We start from the raw sequence: 25,337 nt of genomic DNA, 5'->3' as shown, positions 1-25,337 counted from the left end.
TGTCTCTCTCTGTGTCTCTCTTTCTGACTCTGTCTCTCTGTCTCTGTCTGTCTCTGTCTTTGTCTCTCTGTCTCTGTGTCTGTCTCTCTCTGTCTCTGTCTCTCTGTATCTCTGTCTCTGTCTTTGTCTCTGTGTCTGTCTCTCTCTGTCTGTCTCTCTGTGTCTCTGTCTCTCTGTGTCTGTCCCTGTCTTTGTCTCTCTGTCTCTGTGTCTGTCTGTCTCTGTCTCTCTGTGTCTCTGTCTCTGTCTCTCTGTGTCTCTCTGTATCTCTCTCTTTCTCTCTGTCACGCTCCTCCCACTCAGTCTTTGCCTCATCAGCAACATTTCTGGAAGGCGTTGCCTGCACAGCTCCCACTTCCTTCTGTCCAAACTGGCTCAACTCTGTCTCCTGATGCACACCCCCGGACCTCCAACCCTGGGCTGCAGGGGGCCTCCCACCAGGCCTCCCCTTTCCAGCATCCCTGGTTTCCCTGCCTGCAGATTGGGCACCACTCTGAAATTTTTCCCGTCATGTTTGTTTTTCAGATCATTTTAGGCCTCATTGACTTTTAAAAGAGGAGAATAAAAACGTAAAACAAGTGAAGAATGAATAGGAAAATCTTTGACTCTATCAGATTACAATATTTGCCTTAGAACATTCTTATTTCTCTCCTTGAAAATGTTAAGAAAAACTATCCAAACGACTTCTACCTAGTCACCCTGGACTAGAAGATTGTCTAACAAGCCACCTTTAGGGTCATTTGAAGCTGAAGGGAGGGAGTTCCATTATATTTACCCATGACCAAAGCCCCTGCTAACCTGTGGAAGACTGAGGAGTGGCAAAGGATTTTTGTTTGATAGAGATGCAAACGAATTCTGTCCAATAGAGAGGTCTGGTTTCACTGGGCTGTAGGGCATCAGCCAGATTCGCATGAAATTTAGCAGTCCCGTTTCAGTCATCTTTCACTGACTGCCATCCTCTTTGGAAATAGTGTATCATCCTCCCTGAGTTAAATACATCGTTGTATTTAACTCAGGCCACTCCGTTTATGTGAGTTCATTTCTAACATTTTGAAAATGGAATTGTGGAGGAAGTCAGCTTTTTTTTTTTCTTTTGATTCGGAGTCTTGCTCTGTCGCCCAGGCTAGAGTGCAGTGGTATGATCTCGGCTCACCGCAGACTCCGCCTGCCTGGGTTCAAGCGATTCTTCTGCCTCAGCCTCCCGAGTAGCTGGGATTACAGGCACCCACCACCGCGCCCGGCTAATTTTTGTATTTTCTAGTAGAGATGGGGTTTCACCATCTTGGCTAGGCTGGTCTCGGACTCCTGACCTCATGAACCACCCGCCTCGGCCTCCCAAAGTGCTGGGATTACAGGCATGAGTCACCGCGCCCGGCTGGAAGTCAGCTTTTTACATAGTGGTCAGGTGAGGGATTGGGAATTAAGTGCTTTTGCAAAATAAAGTTCATTGTAAAAGATTCTAAGCGAACAATCCCTAACCCTTAAAATGTACCAGGCACTGCTCCGGCTGCTGTGGATGTGGGAACTCGTCTCTCTCGGGGGCCAGCGCTATCACCGCCGGGCTCCAGCCTGTCTCCCAACCACCAACCTGTGCTTCTCTTTGTACCCCTCAAAAGTGCCTTCAGAGGGTTTAGACTGAGGTACGGGGCAGGGCAGGCCTGAAGCACAACTGACGGCTCCGTTGAGAGCAGGCCCGCAGCTTCGGCTCCGCAGAGGGCGCCCCACTATACCCCACCGCACTCCTCTACACCCCAATCCTTGCCCAGGCCCCGCCCTCTTCCCAGGCCCCGCCCCTGCCTGGCCCTGTCCCCGCCCTGCCCGGCCGAGACCCTGCCTCTCTCTGGCCTGCGCCCCGCCCAGGAGGCAGGTTGCTCGCCGCGGCCGGGGGCGGAGCGCCGCCTGCTCAGCTCCACCCCATAGTCCAGCCTCGCCGACTCCGCCTCTTTTGACACCACGCCTGCGCAAACGGTCATCCCCGCGACCACGCCACCGCCTTGCGCGTGCGCGCGTCCCGGCGCTCCCGTCAGGCAGTGCGAGGCGCGCGGGTTACGGAGGGCGGTGGCGGCGGTTTCCTGTGAGAAGCTAGCGGAGCTTCCTCAGGTGACTGACGCGGGCCTGGGTTCTGGGCGCCGGGGTGTGGGACTGGAGTAGTGGCCGCGATCCCCGACTGCACCCCGCTGCCTCTTCTTTTCTTGAGCTTCTGGGGACTCCTTCCAGGTGCTCCGGCAGCTGCCCGGGCATCACGGCCCGGTCGGCGGGACGAGGAGCTGGGGCGGGGGCTGCGCAGGGCCGGTCACCCCGCGTCTGCAGCTCGGTGTCGACGGCGATTCGGTGGGCTTCTGCGTTCGTTCTGTTAGCGTGCTTAGGTGTCACAGCTGGGTGACTCTCGGAAGGAAGGTTTTGCCGCTGGCGCGTCAGGTGTATCGCAGCCTCGGGGCCGCGGATCCCTGGGCCTGACGCCGCCTCGGGTTCGCGCGGCCCCGGCGTCGCGGCTGCCTCAGCGCTGGCTGAAGGCCGGCCCGAAGCGCCCTTAATTGTGGCCGCGCGCTTCCCTGCTGCTCCTGCTGTTCTCCGCGCCGCGGTAGTGGACTCTGGAGGTAGAGCCTTGCCCGACGAGTCGTTGAGGTAAATAGTTGATTCTTCAGAAGATGTGCCATACTTATTTGCGTTTTCTTACATACGGAGGGCAGGGAAGAGAGGCTGCCTAGCCTCCTGGTGACTTGGGTTTGTTTGGATCCATTTATTTTGAATTACAAACAAACGTTGCTCTATAAAGAGTAATGCATTTTAAACCATTTTATCTTTGGAAAAAACGATAAAGTGGATCCAAATAGATCCACTTTCTTGTTAATTAATTTTCGTTACTTTTGGGGTTTTCTGAGAACTAGCCTAATTGTTTATCATCATCAAACATTGCAGCTACGACTGCCTGCCAATTATGCTGCTCTCGGATATCATGTGATATTTGTCTGTGTCTTCTTTTTAAAAACACTGTCGTCATATTTGTGGTCTAATACTTGTTTTCTCCCCCCCCAGGAGGAATCATTATAGATTCTAAAAATAGATTTTCCCTTCTCTGTGGACTTGGTATAAAACGTAGTTTTTTTCTATTTGGATTTATTTTCTAAAAATCAACACCGTAAACCCACATCAGATACAACAAAATTGGGGTAGTTAAACCATGAGTTGTGGAAATGAGTTTGTGGAAACATTAAAAAAAATTGGTTTTCCCAAAGCTGATAATCTTAATGGAGAAGACTTTGACTGGTTGTTTGAGGGCATTGAAGATGAATCGTTTCTGAAGTGGTTTTGTGGGAATGTGAATGAACAGAACGTGTTGTCTGAAAGAGAATTGGAAGCTTTTAGCGTTCTTCAGAAATCAGGCAAGCCCATCCTAGAAGGGGCGGCACTGGATGAAGCTCTTAAAACGTGTAAAACTTCTGATTTGAAGACACCTAGACTGGATGACAAAGAGCTGGAGAAATTAGAGGATGAGGTTCAAACTCTACTGAAATTAAAGAACCTAAAAATTCAGCGGCGTAATAAATGTCAATTGATGGCTTCAGTAACTAGCCACAAATCTCTGAGGTTAAATGCTAAAGAAGAATCAGCCACTAAAAAGCTGAAGCAGAGTCAAGGAATTCTAAATGCAGTGAATACTAAGATCAGTAATGAACTTCAGGCTCTTACTGATGAAGTTACACAATTGATGATGTTCTTCAGACATTCTAATTTAGGTCAAGGGACAAATCCACTGGTATTTTTATCGCAATTTTCCTTGGAAAAATACCTAAGTCAGGAAGAGCAAAGCACAGCAGCATTAACTTTGTATACCAAAAAACAGTTCTTTCAGGGTATACATGAAGTAGTTGAAAGTTCAAATGAAGACAATTTTCAGCTTTTAGATATACAAACACCATCTATTTGTGATAATCAAGAAATCCTTGAGGAGAGACGACTAGAGATGGCTAGACTGCAGCTGGCGTACATTTGTGCTCAACATCAATTAATTCACTTGAAAGCAAGTAATTCAAGCATGAAGTCAAGTATAAAATGGGCAGAGGAGACTCTTCATAGCCTAACCAGCAAGGTAAGCATAAGAAATGAGCTTGGATTCACATTGTAATTATTGTTAGGAATAGAGGATATAATATTGCTATTGAAGTACTTTAGAATGGGGCATCTAATAAGAGATTACATTTTATTTTCTCATTGTTCAGTGTTTGTTTGTGATCTGTGTCAGTGTTTCATACAAATAGATTCGTACGTTAATGGAGGCAGCAATAGTAATTATCTCAACCACATTATCTAGTTTATTTTAAACAAACGTGCTTTAATTTGCATTCTGAATTTTAAATTTGTGTAATGCAGATACAGACTGGACTGAAATTTTCTTTTTAGGATGTGGCTAGAAACTAATTGCTTTATTTTGGGTATTCTGCCTCATTTGCTCCAACCAGAGCATAGTGCTAATGAAGTCAGAGGTCCAGGTTCAGTAGACTGAAACTGATTTCTTTTTGAGAATATATGGATAGATGTATTGCAGATGTCTGTCTGCACTCTTGGAGAGCTTGCTTTCTGGGTAATATAACTGCTAGATACTTGAGTAAAAAATGTAACATTTCTGAATCTGAATATCAGCACCAGGTTAGTTTCTATAGCTGACAAAAAACTGGAATAATATAGGAAATCCAATGGTTATGTAGAAGTGCTAAAATCAACTGGCTGACTAGGACCTATTGAGGTAATTTTAACTTAAGAAAAACTAGTAACATACACTTGGATTCAGTGAATAGTGTGCTATTAATAATGATTTTGATTGAGTAAAACAAGTATAATAAGATCTCTATTTTGGTAGCCATTACTATATATATGGTAGTAATAGCAGTAAAATTTAGTAATTCATATCCTTAATTTAGTCCACATTTTTCCCTTTTAAACTGTAATTTTGGTTTATATGAATATTAAATTAGTTTTCATTCATTGAGCTTATTATCTGGTCACCTAAAGTGGAAAGTGAAAATAATCTTAAGATGATTTCAAATTTAGGCATACAGTTTGAAATGTGATTGCTTTTCTTTGTATAGGCTGTGGACAAAGAAAATTTAGATGCTAAAATTTCTAGCTTGACCAGTGAGATTATGAAACTTGAAGAACAGATCACTCAAATAAAAGACAGAAGTTTACCTGCTGTGGTAAGAGAGAATGCCCAGTTATTGAATATGCCAGTGGTAAAGGGAGATTTTGATCTGCAGATTGCTAAACAAGATTATTACACAGCAAGACAAGAGTTAGTTTTAAATCAATTAATAAAACAAAAGGCATCATTTGAACTTCTACAGTTATCGTATGAAATTGAATTAAGAAAGCATTGGGACATATATCGTGAACTTGAAAATTTGGTTCAAGAACTTAGTCAAAGTAACATGATGCTCTACAAGCAATTAGAAATATTAACAGATCCATCAGTTTCTCAGCAGATAAATCCAAGGAATACCATTGATACTAAGGATTATTCTACTCATAGGTATGTATGCTTCATTGTTTCCTTAGTAAATTTTTCCTTTTGTTTTTGCAAAATACTAGAGAGAGTTTGAGCTAAAATTTTGGAAGTTTTTAACAATTCTTTGCATTTCACTTTTGATCTTTCTATTTTTTTTCCATTTTCATATGCCTTTTTTCATTTTTAGTTTTTTTGCTGCCTATTCCATTTATGTTAGATCTGAAAATAGCTACTTTGTAGCTTAAGTGGATGAGGTGGAGGAATGAATGGGTTTTATTCCCCTTTAGACATTATTATTTATATACCTTATTTTAGATTTGGGGCAAGAAGTTTGGTAGGTATTGCTGGGCAGGGGATTGACTGCATTTGGAGAAGGTAGCAGTAGAGAGGGGAGAAGACTTCATTTCTGTGTGTAGTCAGGAGAATCATTGAGAATGAATGCTAGCTCCCAAGCTTCATCTGGATGTCTGAGCAATTGATGGCAGAGGGATACTGAAAATTGGAGGGCTGAAGTAGTCTTAAGACCTCAAAAATCTGGCTCCTACTCCTCATTTTTCTCCAGGACTAGGGTAAGAGCATCTAATCTTTTTGTTTTCTTATTAATAAAATGAGGGGCCTGGATAGGGTTGCCTCATTGCACAATTTCAGGGGGTACCACTGACATCATGATCTATGTGAGTGATACCCCTGAAATTGTGTAGTTACACCTGTAAGAATGTAATTGGCAGCTTTGGGATTGAACCAGTTTTAGAAAGTCTGTTACAACTTGATTAAAAAAATAACTTTTTAAAAAATTCTGAGCAAAAGTTTACTATTATAGCTATTTATGTAACTATTTACATTTTACATTGTTTAAAATTTACATTTATTTTTATATTTTACATTGTTTACAATTTTAGTTTTTCTCTTTTAATCCCACCACAATCCAGTAATACAGGTAGGTTAAGATGTGGAGTAGTTAAGATGTGGAAATAAGTCTCAGAGATTGATATGCCCTAGGTTTCACGTAACAGAAAACTCAGACCTAGACCTAGGTCTTCTGTTTCAAATTCGTTGCTTGCTTGCTTGCTTGTTTTTTCCTTCCTTCCTTCCTTCCTTTCCTTTCTTTCCCTCCTTTCCCTTCCTTTCCCTTCCTTGCTCTCTCTTTCTCCCCTTCCTTCCTTCCTTCCCTTCCTTCCCTTCCTTCCCTTACCTTTCTTTCTTTTAAGACAAGGTCTCACTCTCTTGTCTAGGTGGGAGTGCAGTGATGTGATGATAGCTCACTGCAGACTCCAGCTTCTGGGCTCAAGTGATCCTCCTGCCTCAACTTCCTGAGTAGTTAGGACTACAGGCACATGCCGCCATGCCTGGCTAATTAAAAGAAAAATTATTTTTGTAGACATGAGACTTCAATATGTTGCCAAGTCTGGTCTTGAACTCCTGGGCTCAAGTAACCCTCCCACAGTGCTGGGATTACAGGCACGAGCCATAGCCTGTTGTTTCTACTACATCATCGTTACATTCTGTGAGACAAGTGTTTTCTTGGGAGGTATCTCTGAATTGCACTTTGAAGTGGGTTAGTGGCAGTTAAGAAGAATTTTATATCTAAAACTTGGATGGTGGGGAAACTGGGATTCAGTAATAGACTGCTTATCTAATGTAGTAGTTAGAATATATATTTCTGTACTGAGATAGCGTTACAGTTAGAATGGTTTCAGTTGCTTGATTTTTGCAGGCGCACAAATTATTATTATTATTATTATTATTATTATTTCTGTTTTTGGAGACGGCGTCTCACTCTGTTGCCCAGGCTGGAGTGCAGTGGCGCGATCTTGGTTCACTGCAACCTCTGCCTCCTGGGTTCAAGCAATCCTCCTGCCTCAGCCTGCTGAGTAGCTGGGACTATAGGTGCATGCTGCCATGCCTGGCTAACATTTTTTTGTATTTTAGTAGAGATGGGGTTTTACCATGTTGCCCAGGCTGGTCTTGAACTCCTGAGCTCAGCCAGTCTGCCCACCTTGGCCTCCCAAAGTGCTAGGATTACAGGCGTGAGCCACTGTACCCGGCCAATATTTTTATAAGTTGTTACTTAGCTATCTCCACAAATGCCCCAATACAGTGGATTATAATTTTGAAAATGATACTGACTTGATAATTTTTCCCTATAATTTTAATTTTTACATTTTAGGCTTTACCAACTTTTAGAGGGAGAGAATAAGAAAAAAGAATTGTTTCTAACTCATGGAAACCTTGAAGAAGTGGCTGAGAAATTGAAACAGAATGTTTCTTTAGTACAAGATCAGTTGGCAGTATCTGCTCAAGAACATTCTTTCTTTCTGTCCAAACGGAATAAGGATGTGGACATGCTTTGTGATGCTTTGTATCAAGGAGGAAATCAGCTTTTGCTTAGTGATCAGGTGGGTATTTGCCATAGTAGTTAAAAATGCTTTTTTAAAAAATGCTTGTTTTAAAAGATATTAAAGAAAATGTTAACATGAGGAAAATATTACCCCAATTCCATTGCCTTAATATAAAATATATTTCTATGTCTCCTAATTTTTCTTCACATATAAATATGTATTTCAGATAGTTTTGATGAGTGTGCACAGAAATTTTAAAATGTATACAATTTTTCAGACACAAAAGGATATGTAATGTTTATATTAGTGTTAAAAAATAAAACTGCCTCTGTATTTTTTTCACTCATCTTAGCAAACACAGGATTGCCTTTATATCTTTAAAATCCTCTGTGTACACTTACTGGTACATGCTCCTCCTAACATAATTCCTCTCTCATCTTCAAAGAGTAACTACCATGCTTAATTTTGTTCATCATTTTCTTGCTTTTATGTATAGTTTTATTATACACACACATACACACACACATATATATATATTCTTAGACTTAATTTTTTTTTTTTTTTTTTTTGAGACGGAGTCTCGCTCTGCCGCCCAGGCTGGAGTGCAGTGGCCGGATCTCAGCTCACTGCAAGCTCCGCCTCCCGGGTTTACGCCATTCTCCTGCCTCAGCCTCCCGAGTAGCTGGGACTACAGGCGCCCGCCACCTCGCCCGGCTAGTTTTTTGTATTTTTTAGTAGAGACGGGGTTTCACCATGTTAGCCAGGATGGTCTCGATCTCCCGACCTCGTGATCCGCCCGTCTCGGCCTCCCAAAGTGCTGGGATTACAGGCTTGAGCCACCGCGCCCGGCCTCTCTTAGACTTAATTTTATGTGTTTTTGAACTTTATATGCTGTTACACTGGTGTTGGTATACCGAAGGTATGTATATTGAAGGTATGTATCCTTCAATGACTTGCTTGCTTTTTCAATGGCTTAACGTGTTTTTGAGACTCACTCATATGTAAAGCTATAGTTCATTCATAGTGTTCTCTTTTGTGTAGTTAGTATTCCATTGTGTGATATTCCACAATGAAATTATCTGTTAGATTGACAGACATTTAGGTTATTTACAGTTTTTATTACTATAGATCTTACTCCTATGATAGTCTTGTATGTCTCATAGCTGCACAATTCCAGTTTCTCCACATCTTTGCCAACACTTATTTCCTGTGGTTTTTAAAATAGTAGCCATCCTGATGGGTGTGAAGTGGTATCTGTGATTTGTTTTTTGAAAGGTCTCCCGTTACTGATTTTTGTCTTCTTGATCTATTGAGAATTGTATACAAATTTCCACTGTGATGGTGGATTCGAAAATGTCTCCACGTAGGCCAGGCGCAGTGGCTCACGCCTATAATCCCAGTACTTTGGGAAGCTGAGGCGGGTGGATCACAAGGTCAGGAGTTCAAGACCAGTCTGGCCAAGATGGTGAAACCCCATCTCTACTAAAAATACAAAAATTAGCTGGGCGTGGTGGCGGACAACTGTAATCCCAGCTACTTGGGAGGCTGACGCAGGAGAATCGCTTGAACCCGGGAGGCAAAGGTTGCAGTGAGCCGAGATCGTGCCTCTGCACTGCTTCGTGGGTGACAGAGCAAGACTCGGTCTCAAAAAAGAAGAAAATTTCTCCGTGTAGTTGTATATCATTTTTTCCTCTATGTATTTTGAGTCTGTTTTATAAGTTATATCTAGGTTTAAAATCACAGTGAATATCCTGATCGTTTTAAATTGCAGTGAATTAAAGCATTTAGCATTACATAATGACTATTCCTGTGATGCTTTTTGTCTTAATATTCTTTTGTCTAATATTAATATTCCTGTGTCATTTTTCTTTTTCTTAGTAATTGTAAGGCATATAGTTTTCTTTACACTTTTCCATTAAGTTTTTATTATTAGTTAAGTCCTAATTCACGGACCCAGGGTAGGGATCATCATGTACCTAGGTCCCCCTCTACCACCCTGGGAGAAGGATGGAGAACAGAGGAAAGGTGGGGTGGAGCCAGTTCAGATTTTCCCAGGAAGCGTGCCTTTGTCCCAGGTCAAGACCAAGGATATAGGGCAGAGGGACTTCTTTTTTTTTTTTTTTTGAGACGGAGTCTAGCTCTGTTGCCCAGGCTGGAGTGCAGTGGCCGGATCTCAGCTCACTGCAAGCCCCGCCTCCCGGGTTCATGCCATTCTCCTGCCTCAGCCTCCCGAGTAGCTGGGACTACAGGCGCCCGCCACCTCGCCCGGCTAATTTTTTTTGTATTTTAGTAGAGACGGGGTTTCACCGTGTTAGCCAGGATGGTCTCGATCTCCTGAACTCGTGATCCGCCCATCTCGGCCTCCCAAAGTGCTGGGATGACAGGCTTGAGCCACCGCGCCCGGCCGGGGCAGAGGGACTTCTACACATGCCAGTACCATTTGCACACAGAGACATCACCCCCTTTAGCAGGCATTGCCTTCTTGGAGTGGTAGAAGTCCAGGTAGTTCTGCCAGCAGTTCATGTTCTGGTTCTAGTTGACAAAGTGGCTGTCAAATGGGACAGTCCTGTAGTTCTTAATTTTGACCTTCATGTCTTTTGCCGTGGTGCTAACTTCTAAAGACCCTCAGCAAAGACCATAGTTTTGTTTTTACTTAGCATGATGAAATAAACATTTTTACTCTCTAAAGTTTTCTTAACTTTTAATGTTAACTATACTGTCTTGATTTAATTACTATGCCATTAATTTTGTAGCTGGTTATTGTTATTGGGCATTTTGATAGTCTTCATTTTTTTCTTTTATTTGCTCTTGAACAATATCATGTATATCTTTGTGTATATAGCTTTTTGTTGTTGGATACTTCCATCTGGATAAATTCTTAGAAATAGGATCGTTGGGGTTTTTTGTGCCGGGGTGGTATATACACTTTTTTTGCCTTTGATACTGCCAGATTGCCTTTTAAAGGAGTTTATAATGCTACCAGCACTATTTAAGCGTCCACTAGACACCATTGATCATTTGGCACACCATCATTTTATGAATTGCTAAAAAAAACCTCTTAGTTAAAGCGACACAATGTTTTCTTATTAAGAATTTTTGTTTTTCATACTTAGTAGAAAAGATCTTTTACCTACCTATGTGTAGGTAGACATAGATTTTTATCATACCACTCTTGGACATATGTTAAAAGGAAAAAAAATAAGTCAATTTAAATGGTTAGGGTAGTTCTAAAGCATCACATTTCAATGTTCAATTCTTCTAAGTTATTTTTGGACTCAGAGTTGTCTGTAATTTTCCACACTGTATATCAAGAATGTTGATGAGAAAGTATTTCTTAAGAGTACCTGGCCAGAAACAGTCATGTGATGTTCTTGATTAAGATGCATCTTCATTTCAGATATGTTAAAATGTGAAAAAAAAATGCATCCAAGAATCACTAAAATATGGTAATTTCACTCTAATCTTATCAGTAGGTATCATTAGCATTTTTCCCTAGCTCAATGTGATGTAAAATGCTGTATCAATTTTAACTTGTGTTTCTATTATTAATGAAGCTGAACTTCAGTCTCTGTAGCAATATTTTAGCAACTGTATGATCTTTAGTATTTAATTGAAGGTAAAGATGAGATTGTTGTTTCTCAGTATATTCAAGTTTATCAAGTTTGTCTTAGAGGAGATCACTAAATGTAGATAAAATGTTGAAATTACTTGATTTTCAAAAATATGTATTTTAAGAAGTACTGCTCTGTGAATTGGCATTTATGACAGGTCTTAGGTAGTCATTCTTGAACTTGTACATTAGAATCATCAGGGAGCATATCAAAATGCAGGTTCCTAGCTCTGTACAGAGATTAAGTAATTTAATCTAGTAGGGGGTACAGGAATCTGTATTCATAACAAGTACCTCAGATAATTATGCTTGTGGACCATGCCTAGAAGCTGTAGAAAATTGAGGGTAGTTAGAGCAACAGATTTTTCTGAGAACCTCTTTGGTGATACTGGCTAAAATTTGTAAGTAGAGTGCTTGATTAGAAAGCTATGAAAACTTGTTAATCTAGTTTAAATGCTAGACACTAAGGATTTTGAATTTATAATAATAAATGTGAAGGGTCGGCATGTCTAGATTCTTGAGCAGGAAAATTACATGATTAGTCAGCATAATTTTCATGGAATGTCATGTAATTCCATTTGGTAAGATAATAAGAAAAAATGAAAAATGGAGATTTGTGTTGAGATAATTCTCTTTTATTGGTCTTCATTTCAACTTTCTCTGTACTTTCTGTCTAGAATAAACAGAGAATAAGCTAAAACAAGGTTTGACTAATTAAGCAGAATATAAGCTCCATGAGGGAGATTTTATTCATTCTTGTATCAGTAATCTCTAAAACAGTACTTGGCACAATAGTATTTGTTGAATATATGAATGCACAGAACAGCGTACATATCAAGTACTCTTCAGGAAGAGTTTCCTTTGAATCAGTTAAAATTACCTATCAGAAACTGTTGCAATTAATCTTACTAAGAATTTATATTAAACCTATTATGGATTTTAAATTGAGGCTTATTTATTGCTAAAATTGTGGGAAGTTATTAAGTCATTTAAAGTCTTTCCATGTAAATTATACTTTAATTTTATAATTGGTGTTAGGAAAAAAGTGTTTGAATTTTTATTTTTATTTTCCTTTTTTTAGGAGTTAACAGAGCAGTTTCATCAAGTTGAATCTCAACTGAATAAGCTAAATCATCTCCTCACTGATATTCTTGCTGATGTGAAGACAAAAAGAAAAACTTTGGCAAATAATAAATTACATCAAATGGAAAGAGAATTATATGTATATTTTTTAAAAGATGAAGATTATCTGAAAGATATTGTGGAGAATTTAGAAACTCAATCAAAGATTAAGGCTGTTAGTCTTGAAGATTGAAAATTACTGGAAACCGAATCTTTATTACATGTGCTCTTTTATTTATTAGGAGGAGACTGTATATAATAAACACTACTAAATTTTTAAAATTTGAGGTCAATGGGACATTTCATTTGATGAATTCAAGTATTAATTTGGCTTTTTTCTCATGTGGTACATTCAGAGTACCAGTGCTTTTTATGACTTGAGCATGTTAGTGGTACTTAGTCCTGGTAATTTTTTACTTACTGGGAAAAAGCATTATTACATAATGCAAATATTTTTAAATATAGTTATCTCTCTTCTTTACTTTCTTTTTAGAAATAGAAATTTTCTGCTGTTAAATTTTTTTTTTTTTTTTTTTTTGAGATGGAGTCTCACTCTGTCTCCAGGCTGGAATGCAGTGGCACGATCTTGGCTCACTGCAACCTCCACCTCCCAGGTTCAAGCAATTCTCCTGCCTCAGCCTCCCCGGTAGCTGGGACTACAGGCGTGCACTGCCACGCCTAGCTAATTTTTTGTATTTTTAGTAGAAATGGGGTTTCACCATGTTGGCCAGGATGGTCTCCATCTACTGACCTCATGATCCCCTCTCCTTGGCCTCTCAAAGTGCTGGAATTACAAGCGTGAGCCACCACGCTCAGCTGCTATTAAATATTTTAAAATGTGTAGAACTTCTAGTCAGCATTTTTAAATCTATAGACCTTAATATGTGAAATAGCCAGGTCCCCTCGTGTTTGATTGTCAGATAAAATTTTGCTGCTTAAATTGTATTACTCCATAATTCACTGCTATGGACCTTTAGACTGTTTTAATGTCCCTACTTGTACCGCAGAGTATTAGGACTTCCTTGGCCATCATTCATTTTAGAGTCTGAATTCTGGGGACTCAAAGTTTTCTACAAGACAGCTCAGCAGTGCTTTGACTTTAATGTGACTTACACATCATAAATGACTTTCAAATGAAATTTGAATTTCAAAATTCTGTAAAAGTGGTTGTTCAAAAGATGTATGATACTATTTTAATCAGTTTAAGAGCAAAAATGTTTAATTATATTTAATAATGGTATTTGGGCAACCAGAAAATAAGGGTTGGTCTAAAATAATTTGAAGTAGCTCATCTGTTACTACATCAGATGCTTCTTGAGTGCCTAATTTATACGTGGCCTATGACAAATACCTTGTGAGCTTTGTAGGAATACCTTTAAGAATATTCCTCACCTGTTTGTAATATGGAGTGCCAATCTAAAAACTACATGTTTTGGGTGGTCTTTGTGGAATTTTTTAGCTATAACCATCAGAAAACAGGCATACCTGGATGATAGATGAACCCTCTTGATTTTTGAAACCCATCGAACAAAAATATTTTCCAGTTATTGTGTTTGTTATTTAAAATGTTATGTAAACCTTAATTTTGTAGCAATAAATTTTGTTTACAATTTTGCTATCAGCTCCATATCACCTGAGCAACATTTTTGTTGTATATATTTTTTTGTATTCTGTCTTGGGATAGAGAGTTTACTTAAAATTTTTCTTTTCTCCAATAATGTGGAAAATACGTCATCTGGTTTCCTGGTTTATGGTAGCAAATTCTCTTTAAATTAGTGTCAGATACTTAGATGTGTGGCCAGACGCTTGATTTATTTAATTTGTTAATTAATTTTTTGAGACAGAGTCTAACTCTGTCACCCAGGCTGGAGTTGAGTGGAACGATCTCAGCTCACTGCAACCTCTGCCTCCCAGGTTCAAGTGATTCTCCTGCTTCAGCCTCCTGAGTAGATGGGATTGTAGGTGTGCATCACTGCACCTGGCTAATGTTTGTATTTTCAGTAGAGACGGGGTTTCACCATGTTGGTCAGGCTGGTCTCAAACTCCTGACCTCAAGTGATCTACCCGCCTTGGCCTTCCAGAATGCTGGCATTACAGGTGTAAGCCACCATGCCCCTGCCCAGATGCTTGATTTATACTGTCCCCACCCAAACTTTCGCTTGCTCAGGCCAGGGGACCAGCAGGACTGATCAAGGCAGGGATGGTAGTTGTGTGTCTGCCATAATTACTGAAGTTATAATCATTGTGTTACTAGATATGTTTATTTGAAGATTTATTTTGTTTTGTTTTTATTTTTTGAGACGGAGTTTCACTCTTGTTGCCCAGGCTGGAGTACAGTGGCGTGATCTCAGCTCACTGCAGCCTCCCCCTCCTGGGTTCAAGTGGTTCTCCTGCCTCAGGCCTCCTGAGTAGCTGGGATTACAGGTGCCACCATGCCCGGTTAATTTTTCGTATTTTTAGTAGAGATGGGATTTCATCATGTTGGCCAAGTTGATCTCGAACTCCTGGCCTCAGGTGGTCCATCTGCCTCGGCCTACCAAAGTGCAGGGATTACAGGCGTGAGCCTATTTGGAGATTTAATATCATTTTTCAAACCTCAGGAAGTATTTGAGTAGATCTCTTGCTTCTAAATTGGTTACCTAGAAAATAAGTTCTTTATCTATTTACTATGATACCTGGATTGAGCCTCTAGCTATTTTGCTTTTTTCTTTCTATCCGTATTATTGGATGATTGATTCCTATTTTCTATGGTTATGAATATAGACATTTTAAATGAAAGTCTTGGTATATAAATTTTTCAAAATAATTGTATTTCCTGTTTTAAAGTCTTAGAATTAATATATGGGATTTATCTTATGTTAATCTTACATTTAGGATTTTGTGAAAATGGAAAATTATGAGGCATTGGTAGGCTTTGATCTCTGTAATACACCGCTCTCCACTGTTGCTCAGAAGATTATGTCTGCTATGCATTCAGGTGATTTAGTGGATTCTAAGACTTGGGGAAAGAGTACAGAGAGTAAGTAATTTTTATGAACCTTTCTCTCTCTTGATACTTTGAATGTTAGTTGTTCTAAAGACTAAGAATTGAAAATCGAATGCATCTAGACAGATGAAGCCCAGCTTCTGCGCCTTTTTACACTCAGTGCCGACTGAACTTCTGCTTGCTAACTTTCATGTTCCCTTAACCTTCATTGCTTTAAAAATGTAACACTCTCTTCCTTATTCCAGGTATTTCTGTCAAACATTCCCTTAGAATCTGGATCAGGTATTTTAGTATCTTTGAAAGGGATGCTTTAATCTTGGTTCTCAGGTCATCAAACCTGTACATAGTATTTGCTGTTGTGTGTGGTGAACAAGAGATATGTTTTTGACAATATGTGTATTATACTTCTATAGAAATGTAAACTCTTAGGTGGCAAGGATTATTGGATCAGTGTATATGGGTTTATGACGTGGTATAATAGTAAAAGCAGTGGGGCTGGGCGCGGTGACTTACGCCTGTAATCCTGACACTTTGGGAGGCCAAGGCAGGCAGATCATGAGGTCAGGAGATCGAGACCATCCTGGCTAACACAGTGAAAACCTGTCTCTACTAAAAATACAAAAAATTAGCCTGGTGTGGTGGTGGGCACCTGTAGTCCCAGCTACTCGGGAGGCTGAGGCAGGAGAATGGCATGAACCCAGGAGACAGAGCGTGCAGTGAGCTGAGATCTCCAGCCTGGGTGATAGAGCGAGACTCTGTCTCAAAAAAAAAAAAAAAAAAAAAAAAAAAGTAAAAGCAGTGATATGCTCACAAATGTCACTGAAATGTTTGTAACACCAGGGTTTTTGGTGTTTTTTTGTTGTCTTTTTTGTTGTCTTTTTTTTGCTACTAGCAAAACAGTTTTTATTTTAAATTTGCAAGTCAATAATTTGTGATTAGTTTCTCCTACAAAATAAGGTATAAGTGAGTGAGATATAATTGAGAAATGAAATTGAATTGAAATAATTGAGAATATTGCTGAATATTAGCACAAAAGCTCTTATAAACACAGCTTCTTGATTAAGATACAGTTGCACTTAACGTTTTGATCCATTCATATTCAGGCAGCTGTTGCTTCTGTACTTTATTATAGTAAAAGTCACTAATAAACTGGTAAGAATTTTTAAGTGCAAATTACATGCCTAGCAATTGATTGTGTAAGACACTATCATAATCACATTTATTAGTCCATATTTTTTTGAATAATAGAGTGGTGTATACTTGACAGAGGTGGAAATACACTCCCCTTCAAAAACTGGTAAGAATAATGAAATGCCTCTGGCAGCTATAATATGAGGGTCTGATGAAAAATTTATGACAGTCCATCTCATATCAGCTCTTATTGTTGTCCTAAAATACCTCGTTAATGCCTGGGACGATCACTTGAGCCTAGGCGTTCGAGTCCAGCCTAGGCAACGTAGCAGGATCCCATCTCTGAAAATAAAATACCCTGTTAAAATTCTGGCTTTTGTTTGTTAAAGGTTATTGAGAAGATAAAAGAAAAATATATGATACTACTTTTCTCTCTTGGATTTGGAAAAATAGTGGAATTTTCATAAGGATTTTATATTTTCTATTGCTGTATAACATTATTACTACAAACTTACTGGCTTAAAACAACACAATTATTGTTGTACAGTTTCTGTGCATCAGGAGCCTGTACCTGACTCTGCTAGGTCCTCTGCAAGGGTGGACTCCAGGTATCAGCCAGGGCTGGTGTCTCTCCTGAGGCTGCAGTTGGGGAAGCATTCTCTTCTAAACTCACATGGTTGTTGACAGAATTCATTTTCTTACAGACTTTCAGACCAAGGGTCTCAGTTTCTCACTGGCTGGTGTATGGAAGGTATCCCCAGTTCCTGTCATATGATCCTCTCTGTGGGCAACCTACAATATGGCAGCTCACTTTTTCTAAGCCAGCAAAAGTCTCTCTAACAAGACTGACATTATAGTTTTATATAATGTGATCACATACATGCTGCTGCCTTTGGTGTGTTCTGTTGGTTAGAAGCTAATCAGTAGTCCCATTCACACTCAGAGGGGTGGGGGTTTACGTGAGGACATGATACCAAGAGGCAGGGATCATAGGACCACCTTGGAGTCTTTCCACCACAGATTCTCACCAGTTTTATTCCTTCATCATTTGAATCCAAATTAAAGTTGGATTGCTGGTGGATTATTGATGAGTGATGCTGGAGCTAAAGTTTTAACTGACTCCAGATTCTTGTCAAATACTGAGCTGTTAATGTCAAATTATTCTAAGAAAAGTATTGTAAATTAGCCTTTCATTTCCATGAGCCTATTTCCTACCAAATAAATACCAAAATTAAACTCAGAAATTAATGGAAATAAACTACAAATATTTTTACAAACACTAAGTCACACCAAACTGTTTTAAACCTGTGATACTTGTCATTTTGGGGTCTAATTTTTTTATCTGCTAGACTGACTGAGGTGTCTCAAGATACACTTACAGTAAAGATTGGACTATTATATCTTCTTGAAATAAGTATAGTTCTTTATTTAAAAACACTTTGTCACGAAAAACACTAAAAATGCAAAACTTAATGTAAGAGAACATCCATGTAACTACCACTTACATTGCCAACACCTCAAAATTTACTTAATTAAAATTTACTCAATTAAAATCTCTCCATGCTCAAATGTAGTCATTAATTATCCTGCCTTTTATGGCAACCACTTCATAATCATGGGCATTTTATATTATTCCAGATAACTTTTTGGCAGCGATTATTCATTTCTTACCACGGTGAATCCATCCTTGTTTTCTGAGGCACACAGTTACACTACATGGCTCAATCTTGTTGCAGTCAGGTTTGACCAAGTTGCCAGGTGCCTGTCAGTGCGTCGTGAGCTCAAGCGGGTGCCATTTCCAAGGGAGGCTCCAAGACAGCCTGCCTACTTGTCTGGCCTCTTTGCTTCCTGTCAGTCAGAGCTGAAATGATTCTTCTCCAACCCTGCAAATGCTAACAGTGTTCTAGAGGATTGTGGAACAACATGCTAGAAGGATCCTGGGCCCCTGAGTGACTTTAAAAAACAGCTATACCACCTACTGAGACCATTCACCTCAGAACATGAGAGAGAAGTAAACTTACTTTTTTTTTTTTTTTTTGAGACAGGGTGTTGCTCTGTCGCCCAGGCTGGAGTTCACAGCTCATTGCAGCCTAAACCTCCCAGATTCAAGCAATCCTCCCACCTCAGCCTCCTAAGTAGCTGGGAATACAGGCACTTGCCACCGTGTCTGGCTAATTTTTTATTTTTTTATGGAGACGAGGTCTTACTGTGTTGCCCAAACTGGTCTCAAACTCCTGGGCTCACATGATTCTCCTGCCTCAGCATCTCAAAGTGCTGTGATTACAGGCCTGTTCTACTATTTTTTTTAGTATTATAAATTTTTTCCACAACATTTTTGGGGAGTCTTTTTGTAATACATTAGGAAACATGGTTTTTTTTTTTTTTTTTTTTTTTTTGAGACAGGGTCTTGCTCTGTCGCCCAGGCTGGAGTGCAGTGGCGCAATCTTGGCTCACTGCAACCTCCGCCTCTTGGGTTCACGCTATTCTCCTGCCTCAGCCTCCCGAGTAGCTGGGACTATAGGCACTCGCCACTATGCCCGGCTAGTTTTTTGTATTCTTTATTAGAGACGGGGTTTCACTGTGTTAGCCAGGATGGTCTCAATCTCCTGACTTTGTAATCCGCCTGCCTCAGCCTCCTAAAGTGCTGGGATTACAGGTGTGAGCTACTGCGCCCGGCCACGTATTTTTTTTTTAAACTGAAATCTGTAATTCCACACAATTTTCTTTTCTATCTTTTTTTTTTTTTTTTTTTTTGAGACGGACTCTCACTCTATCACCCAAGCTGTAATGCAGTGGTGCGATCTCAGCTCACTGTGACGTCCCCTTCCTGGGTTCAAGGGATTCTACTGCCACAACCTCCTGAGTAGCTGGGATTACAGGCACCCACCACCATGCCTGGCTAATTTTTGTATTTTTAGTAGAAACGGGGTTTCACCATATTGGTTAGGTTGGTTTTAAACTCCTGACCTCAAATGATCCATCCAACTGCCTCAGCCTCCCAAAGACATTTTCTTAAAATTTTTTTTACATATTTGTATACATGCATACTTACATTATTTTAATATAAAATTGTGAGAAGGTTCAAGTTAATTTTTGCTTGTTGAACCCTCTCCCTTATTATTAACCTATGTTAACAACTTAGTATGTGCGTTTTATATTTTTGTTAATTTTTTTCTATGATTATAACTTCTATGGCTGGAGAGTCATGCACTGCATAATGAATGATGTTTGGTCAACGACAGACTGCACATATGTTGGTGGTCCCATAAGATTATAATGGATCTGAAAAATTCCTGTCTCCTAGTGACATCCTAGCTGTCCTGTTATCATAGCACAATGCATTACATTTTTTTTTTCCCCTGAGACAGAGTTTTACTCTTGTCACCCAGGCTGGAGTGCAATGGCGCGATCTCAGCTCACTGCAACCTCCACCTCCCAGCTCAAGTGATTCTCCTGTCTCAGCCTCCTGAGTAGCTGGCATTACAGGCGCCCGCCACCACGCCTGGCTAATTTTTGTATTTTTAGTAGAGGCAGGGTTTTACCATATTGGCCAAGCCGATCTTGAACTCCTGACCTCAGGTGATCTGCCCGCCTTGGCCTCCCAAAGTGCTGAGTTTACAGACATGAGCCACCGTGCCCGGCCGCATTATGTTTTTGTTGTGATGCTGGCATAAACAAACCTACTGCACTACCAGATATATACAAGTATAGCACTCTGTATATAGTATATATCTATGTCATACCGTCAACTTACACAAACCTAAATGGCATAGCCTACTACACTGTACTGTACTATGTATAATTGTATATACAATTATATGTAGCACATAGTACTTGAAAACAAATGACTATGTTAGTGGTTTATATATTTACAATAGTATATATACTTTTTATCATTGTTTTAGGGTGTACTCTTACTTATGGAAAAAAAGCTAATTGTAAAACAGCTCCAGGCAGGTCCTTCAGGAGGTATCCAGAAGAGGGTACTGTTATCATAGGAAGTGACGGCTACATATGTATTAGTGCCTCTGAAGACCTTCCAGGGGGACAAGATACAGAAGTAGAAGGTGGTGATACTGATGCTTTTTACCCTGTGTAGGCCTAGGCTAATGTGTGTGTGTGTCTTAGTTTTAAGCAAGAAAGTTTAGAACTTTTTTTAAAAGTGAAGTATCTTAATAGAGAAAAGGTTATGGAATCAAGATATGAAGAAAAACTATTTGTGTTCAGCTGTACAATGTGTTTTTGTCTTAAGGTAAATGTTATAAAAGAGTTCAAAAGTTCAAAAATTTAAAAGTGTATAAAGTAAAAAATGTTAAAATACATTGATTTTATTGAAGAAAGAAATTTTTTTTTTTTTTTTGAGACGGAGTCTCGCTCTGTCACCCAGGCTGGAGTGCGGTGGCGCAATCTCCACTCACTGCAAGCTCCGCCTCCTGGGTTCAAGCCATTCTCCTGCCTCAGCCTCCCGTGTGGATGGGACTACAGGCGCCCACCACCTCGCCCGGCTAATATTTGTATTTTTAGTCGAGACGGGGTTTCACCGTTCAGGATGGTCTCGATCTCCTGACCTCGTGATCCGCCCATCTCGGCCTCCCAAAGTGCTGGGATTACAGGCGTGAGCCACCACGCCCGGCCTGAAGAAAGAAAATTTTTAAAAATAAATTTAGTGTGTCCTAAGTGTATAGTGTTTGTGAAGTCTACAGTAGTGTACAGTAATGCACTAAGGTTTCACACTCACTCCCCACTCACTGATTCACCCAGAGCAACTGCCAGTCCTGCAAGCTCCATTATGGTAAGTGCCCTATATAAGTGCCATTTTAAAATCTTTTATACTGTATTTTTACCTATGTTTAGATACACAGGTACTTACTGTTGTGTTACAGTTGCCTACAGTATTCAGTACAGTAACATGCTGTACAGGTTTGTAGCCTAGGAGCTATAGGCTAGACCATACAGCCTAGGATTGTAGTAAGCTATGCCATCTAGGTTTGTGTAAGTTCACTATATGACAGCAGTCCCCAACCTTTTGGCACCAGGGACTGGTTTCATGGAAGACAGTTTTTCCATGGCATAGGGGTTGGGGGGATGCTTTCGGGATGAAACTGTTCCACCTCAGATCATCAGGCATTAGATTCTCATAAGGAGCTCACAACCTATTCCTCGCTTGTGCAGTTCACAGTAGGGTTCATGCTCCTATGAGAATCTAATGCTGCTGCTGATCTTACAGGAGGCAGAGCTCAGGTGGGAATGCTCACTCACCTGCTGCTCACTTCCTGCTGTGTGGCCTGGTTCCTAATACTACAGACAGGTACTGGTCCTCAACTCAGGGGTTGGGGATCCTTGATCTGTGATGTTTTCATAACAATGAAGTCACCTAATGGTGCGTTTCTCAGAACATACCCCACATAACTGTAATTATAGCTTGTATATATCTGTGCCAACCCCACTCGTCAGGTAGCATTGGCTGAGGCATTTGTTGCAATGTATCACATTTCAGCTTCTGCAGGCTGAATTCTTCTAATCTCCAAGGCCACTCCCCAGTAAGCTTTCTGCTGACAAATCTCAGTCTCAGGGAACCTGATCTGCTACAGCTGGTGGCAGTTGTTGTCTGAGAAAGTAGACATGTGATTTTAGAGTTTGGTCTCCCGCAGGTGAGCTGGCACTGATGACCTCATCACAAGTTGTGGGTGGAATGCAAATAGTAGTAGTGGAGTTAAAAGTTTGGCTCAGCTGAGCGCGGTGGCTCACACCTGTAATCCCAGCACTTTGGGAGGCCGAGACGGGCGGATAACGAGGTCAGGAGACAGAGACCATCCTGGCTAACACAGTGAAATCCCATCTCTACTAAAAAATGCAAAAAAATAGCCAGGCGAGGTGGCAGGCGCCTGTAGTCCCAGCCACTCGGGAGGCTGAGGCGGGAGAATGGCGTGAACCCAGGAGGTGGAGCTTGCAGTGAGTCCAGATCGCGCCACTGCGCTCCAGCCTGGGTCGGCGAGAGCGAGAAGACTTTGGCTCAAGGTGGGTTTGTCTGGCTTACCAGTGGGAGCACAATTTAGTGAGTCTGTATTTTTACATAAACAATAGGGGAGAGGAAGCAATCCGATTCGCATTTGTCTCAGGTGAACCTCGGATAGAATTTGACTTTGAATAAAATGGGGAGGCATGTTTGCCATAAGCAGTTCCCACCTTGACTTTTCCCTTTAACTTAGTGACTTGGGGTTCCCAAGATTTATTTTCCTTTCACACTCATCTCTACAAAAAATTAGTGGGGCATGATGGCACGTAATCCCAGCTGTCTGGGTGGCTGTAATCCCAGCTATTTGGATGGCTGAGGCAGGGGGATTGTTGCTTGAGTTTGGGAGGTGGAGGTTGCAGGGAGCTGAGATTGTGCCACTGCACTCCAGCCTGGGTAACAGAATGAGACCCTGTTTCAAAAAATAATAATTGTAATAAATTTTATTTAAAAAATAAATCTTGAGTATCAGATACCTCTGAGACCTGCAGAAATGGCCCCACCCTGAGCGCTCCCGCCGCCCCACAGCTTTGCTTGAGAACAATGGAGAGCTTCTGTCTTGAAAAATAAGACATGCTCCCTCATTATTTTATAATACTTTAGGAAAAGTTTTTGGGGAGGGGAGGGAGAAACAGAAAAACCAAACAACGTTCATAATTCCCCAGATCTTTTTGTATAGTTATACACACGCATACATATGTCATTTCATATGGAACTGTGAAAAGATTCATAAATGTATTGTTCAGGCTTTTTCTTTTTTGCTGCCCCCTCCTCCTCTCCTGGTCATTAAGTCACAAAATAACCCAGCCAAAAAGTACTGGGCCTGTTGCAGTCCAGTCAGGGGACAGAAACCATAGAGTAATTTGAACAGGGAATGTTTAAGGCATTACTAACTAGCAGGATTAGCTACCAGGAATAGCTTTAGAGAAAATTCTAAAGAATCCAGCAATAGCAGACACAGGGAGCAGTTTCCTCCCCTAGGGCTGAAGTGGGGTGCTGAAGGAAGGGACAAATTTAGCAGAATCTCTCCCCTCAAGGCTGAGATTCAGACTGTCAGAGGTTGTGGATGTAGCCCACTGGGTGGCCAAGAAGTTGGCTGACGTGCTTGAGTCAGTCTGGCAAGTGGGAACCCACCTATGGAGCATCACTGAACTCACTGAGAAGTTGGTAGGGGTGCCTGTGAAACTCAATAGGAAGCTGCCCACAGGGATCGACTGAAACTTGTTGAAGGGCTGGCTAGAATGTCTGTGGAAGTAGCTGGAAAGTGGCCAGTGGGGCTGCTCATGGGTGTCTAGTACACTGGCTAAGAGCTGCAGGAGCAAGAAGAAAGGAAAGCAAAGCACAGCAGCCAGAGGCCTCTTCTCTGGCAGCGTCCCTCTAGCACCCTCTGCTGACAGAGGTTAACATCGTGCCAGGTGGCAAAGGAGGTGTATTTTCTGTAGGGCATGCAGTGTGCTGAGGGGTGAATTTGTAACTGAGAGGCAGTACGTTGATAACTGGCACAGGGACAAAAGAGATTCTACTCCCAAGGAACTGCAGGACCTAACTGGTCATAAACGCAGGCCTGGGAGAGTACCTATGGGTGGGCTGGGTCTGAGGGTACTAGATTAAGGCAGGTGGAACTAAGGTTGGGTAAGGGAAAGTTTATTGATGCGGGATCACTTCAGAGACACTGGATTTGACAACCCGATGAAGATTCCAAGAGGTGGTGCCAACATACTGCTAGGATGGCTTTTAGTTCCTTGTAGGAGAGGGTTCACACTAAGTGAAGTAGAAATGTTAGAACTGCCAGGGCAGATGGTAAAAGAAGGCATGAAAAGCCAGGAGAGGTGGACATGCTAGAATGTCCATATTGTGGAGGGCTGGGAAACTCAGCAGGTAACAGTGTTCTGCAGAAGGGCGCTCTGGATGCTGTATTTACCGAAGCAATAATGAAAGCTGATGAGGGAGTGGGGAGCATCGGCTTCACTGAGAATCTCAGTGGTGTCCTCTATAGACCAGGGATGATAGTAGGAGATGCCTCCTGATAACAGTGAGGGAGACAGAATCCTGACATAGAGGCCAGGTGGTGGTGTCTGTCAGAAGCAGGGTAGGCACAGCTCTCATAAAGTGACTTCAGACCTGGAACTGACTGACTGAAGGAGAGGCCGGGTCCCCAGGAGGAAGGACTGTGTAACACCATAGCAAGTGTATATGGCAGCTGTTCCTACTGTCTTTCCCCCAGGGAAACCTGTGGCCATTTACTCTGAGAACTTATACATGGGAGAGGGGGATACTGAAACGTTCATATGATACTGATGCCTGGAGACCTAAAGTATCATCATGGTTTCTCTGTCAGAGGCACGAGGACTCAAGCAATAAATGGAACCTTGGCCCAGATGACACCATAATGGGAGGGCTCACTCTGAAGCCATTTTCCAAGTCCCCAAATGTTATTTGGAGTGAACAGACTGTTGGAGGAACCCTCAGGTACTGGCTCCTTGGCCTGAGGATGAGAGCTCTCATAGTGAGTAAGCTCAAGTGGATGATGCTGAAACTGCCTTCCCAGCAAAGATAGTGAATTAGTATAGCAGTATGGCAACCCAGGAGAAATGGCAGAAGTTAGTGCCATCCTTAAACACCTACAGGATTCA

The 25,337-nt window shown here is 41.1% G+C and overlaps 2 protein-coding genes across 3 annotated transcripts in view; both read left to right on the top strand.

The window, feature by feature from the left end:
- The first annotated feature begins 2,029 nt into the window (after nt 1-2,029).
- HAUS3 (HAUS augmin like complex subunit 3) lies at nt 2,030-14,195 on the top strand. Of its 2 annotated transcripts, none has more exons than XM_005554304.4 (5): nt 2,030-2,100; nt 3,037-4,090; nt 5,088-5,527; nt 7,671-7,899; nt 12,534-14,195. In XM_005554304.4, the coding sequence occupies exons 2-5, from the start codon at nt 3,182-3,184 to the stop codon at nt 12,765-12,767; spliced, it is 1,812 nt and encodes a 603-aa protein (XP_005554361.3). In that variant the 5' UTR covers nt 2,030-2,100; nt 3,037-3,181; the 3' UTR covers nt 12,768-14,195. The 2 variants fall into 2 exon arrangements, with proteins under 2 accessions (XP_005554361.3, XP_015305520.3); XM_015450034.3 differs by having other exon boundaries at nt 2,030-2,625.
- Nucleotides 14,196-15,321: 1,126 nt separating this feature from the next.
- The window catches only part of POLN (DNA polymerase nu), a 157,559-nt gene continuing 147,543 nt past the window's right edge, over nt 15,322-25,337 (top strand). The window contains exon 1 of the mRNA XM_065544683.2: nt 15,322-15,593. Coding sequence (XP_065400755.1) covers nt 15,461-15,593 — 133 coding nt within the window. The 5' untranslated portion in view covers nt 15,322-15,460. The remainder of the gene's footprint in view (nt 15,594-25,337) is intronic.

Source organism: Macaca fascicularis, chromosome 5 (assembly GCF_037993035.2).
Source record: "Macaca fascicularis isolate 582-1 chromosome 5, T2T-MFA8v1.1".
In the NCBI taxonomy this organism is placed as follows: Eukaryota; Metazoa; Chordata; class Mammalia; order Primates; family Cercopithecidae; genus Macaca; species Macaca fascicularis.
Note: the sequence above shows the minus strand (reverse complement) of the source record. Positions and strands in the feature narration are given on the sequence as shown.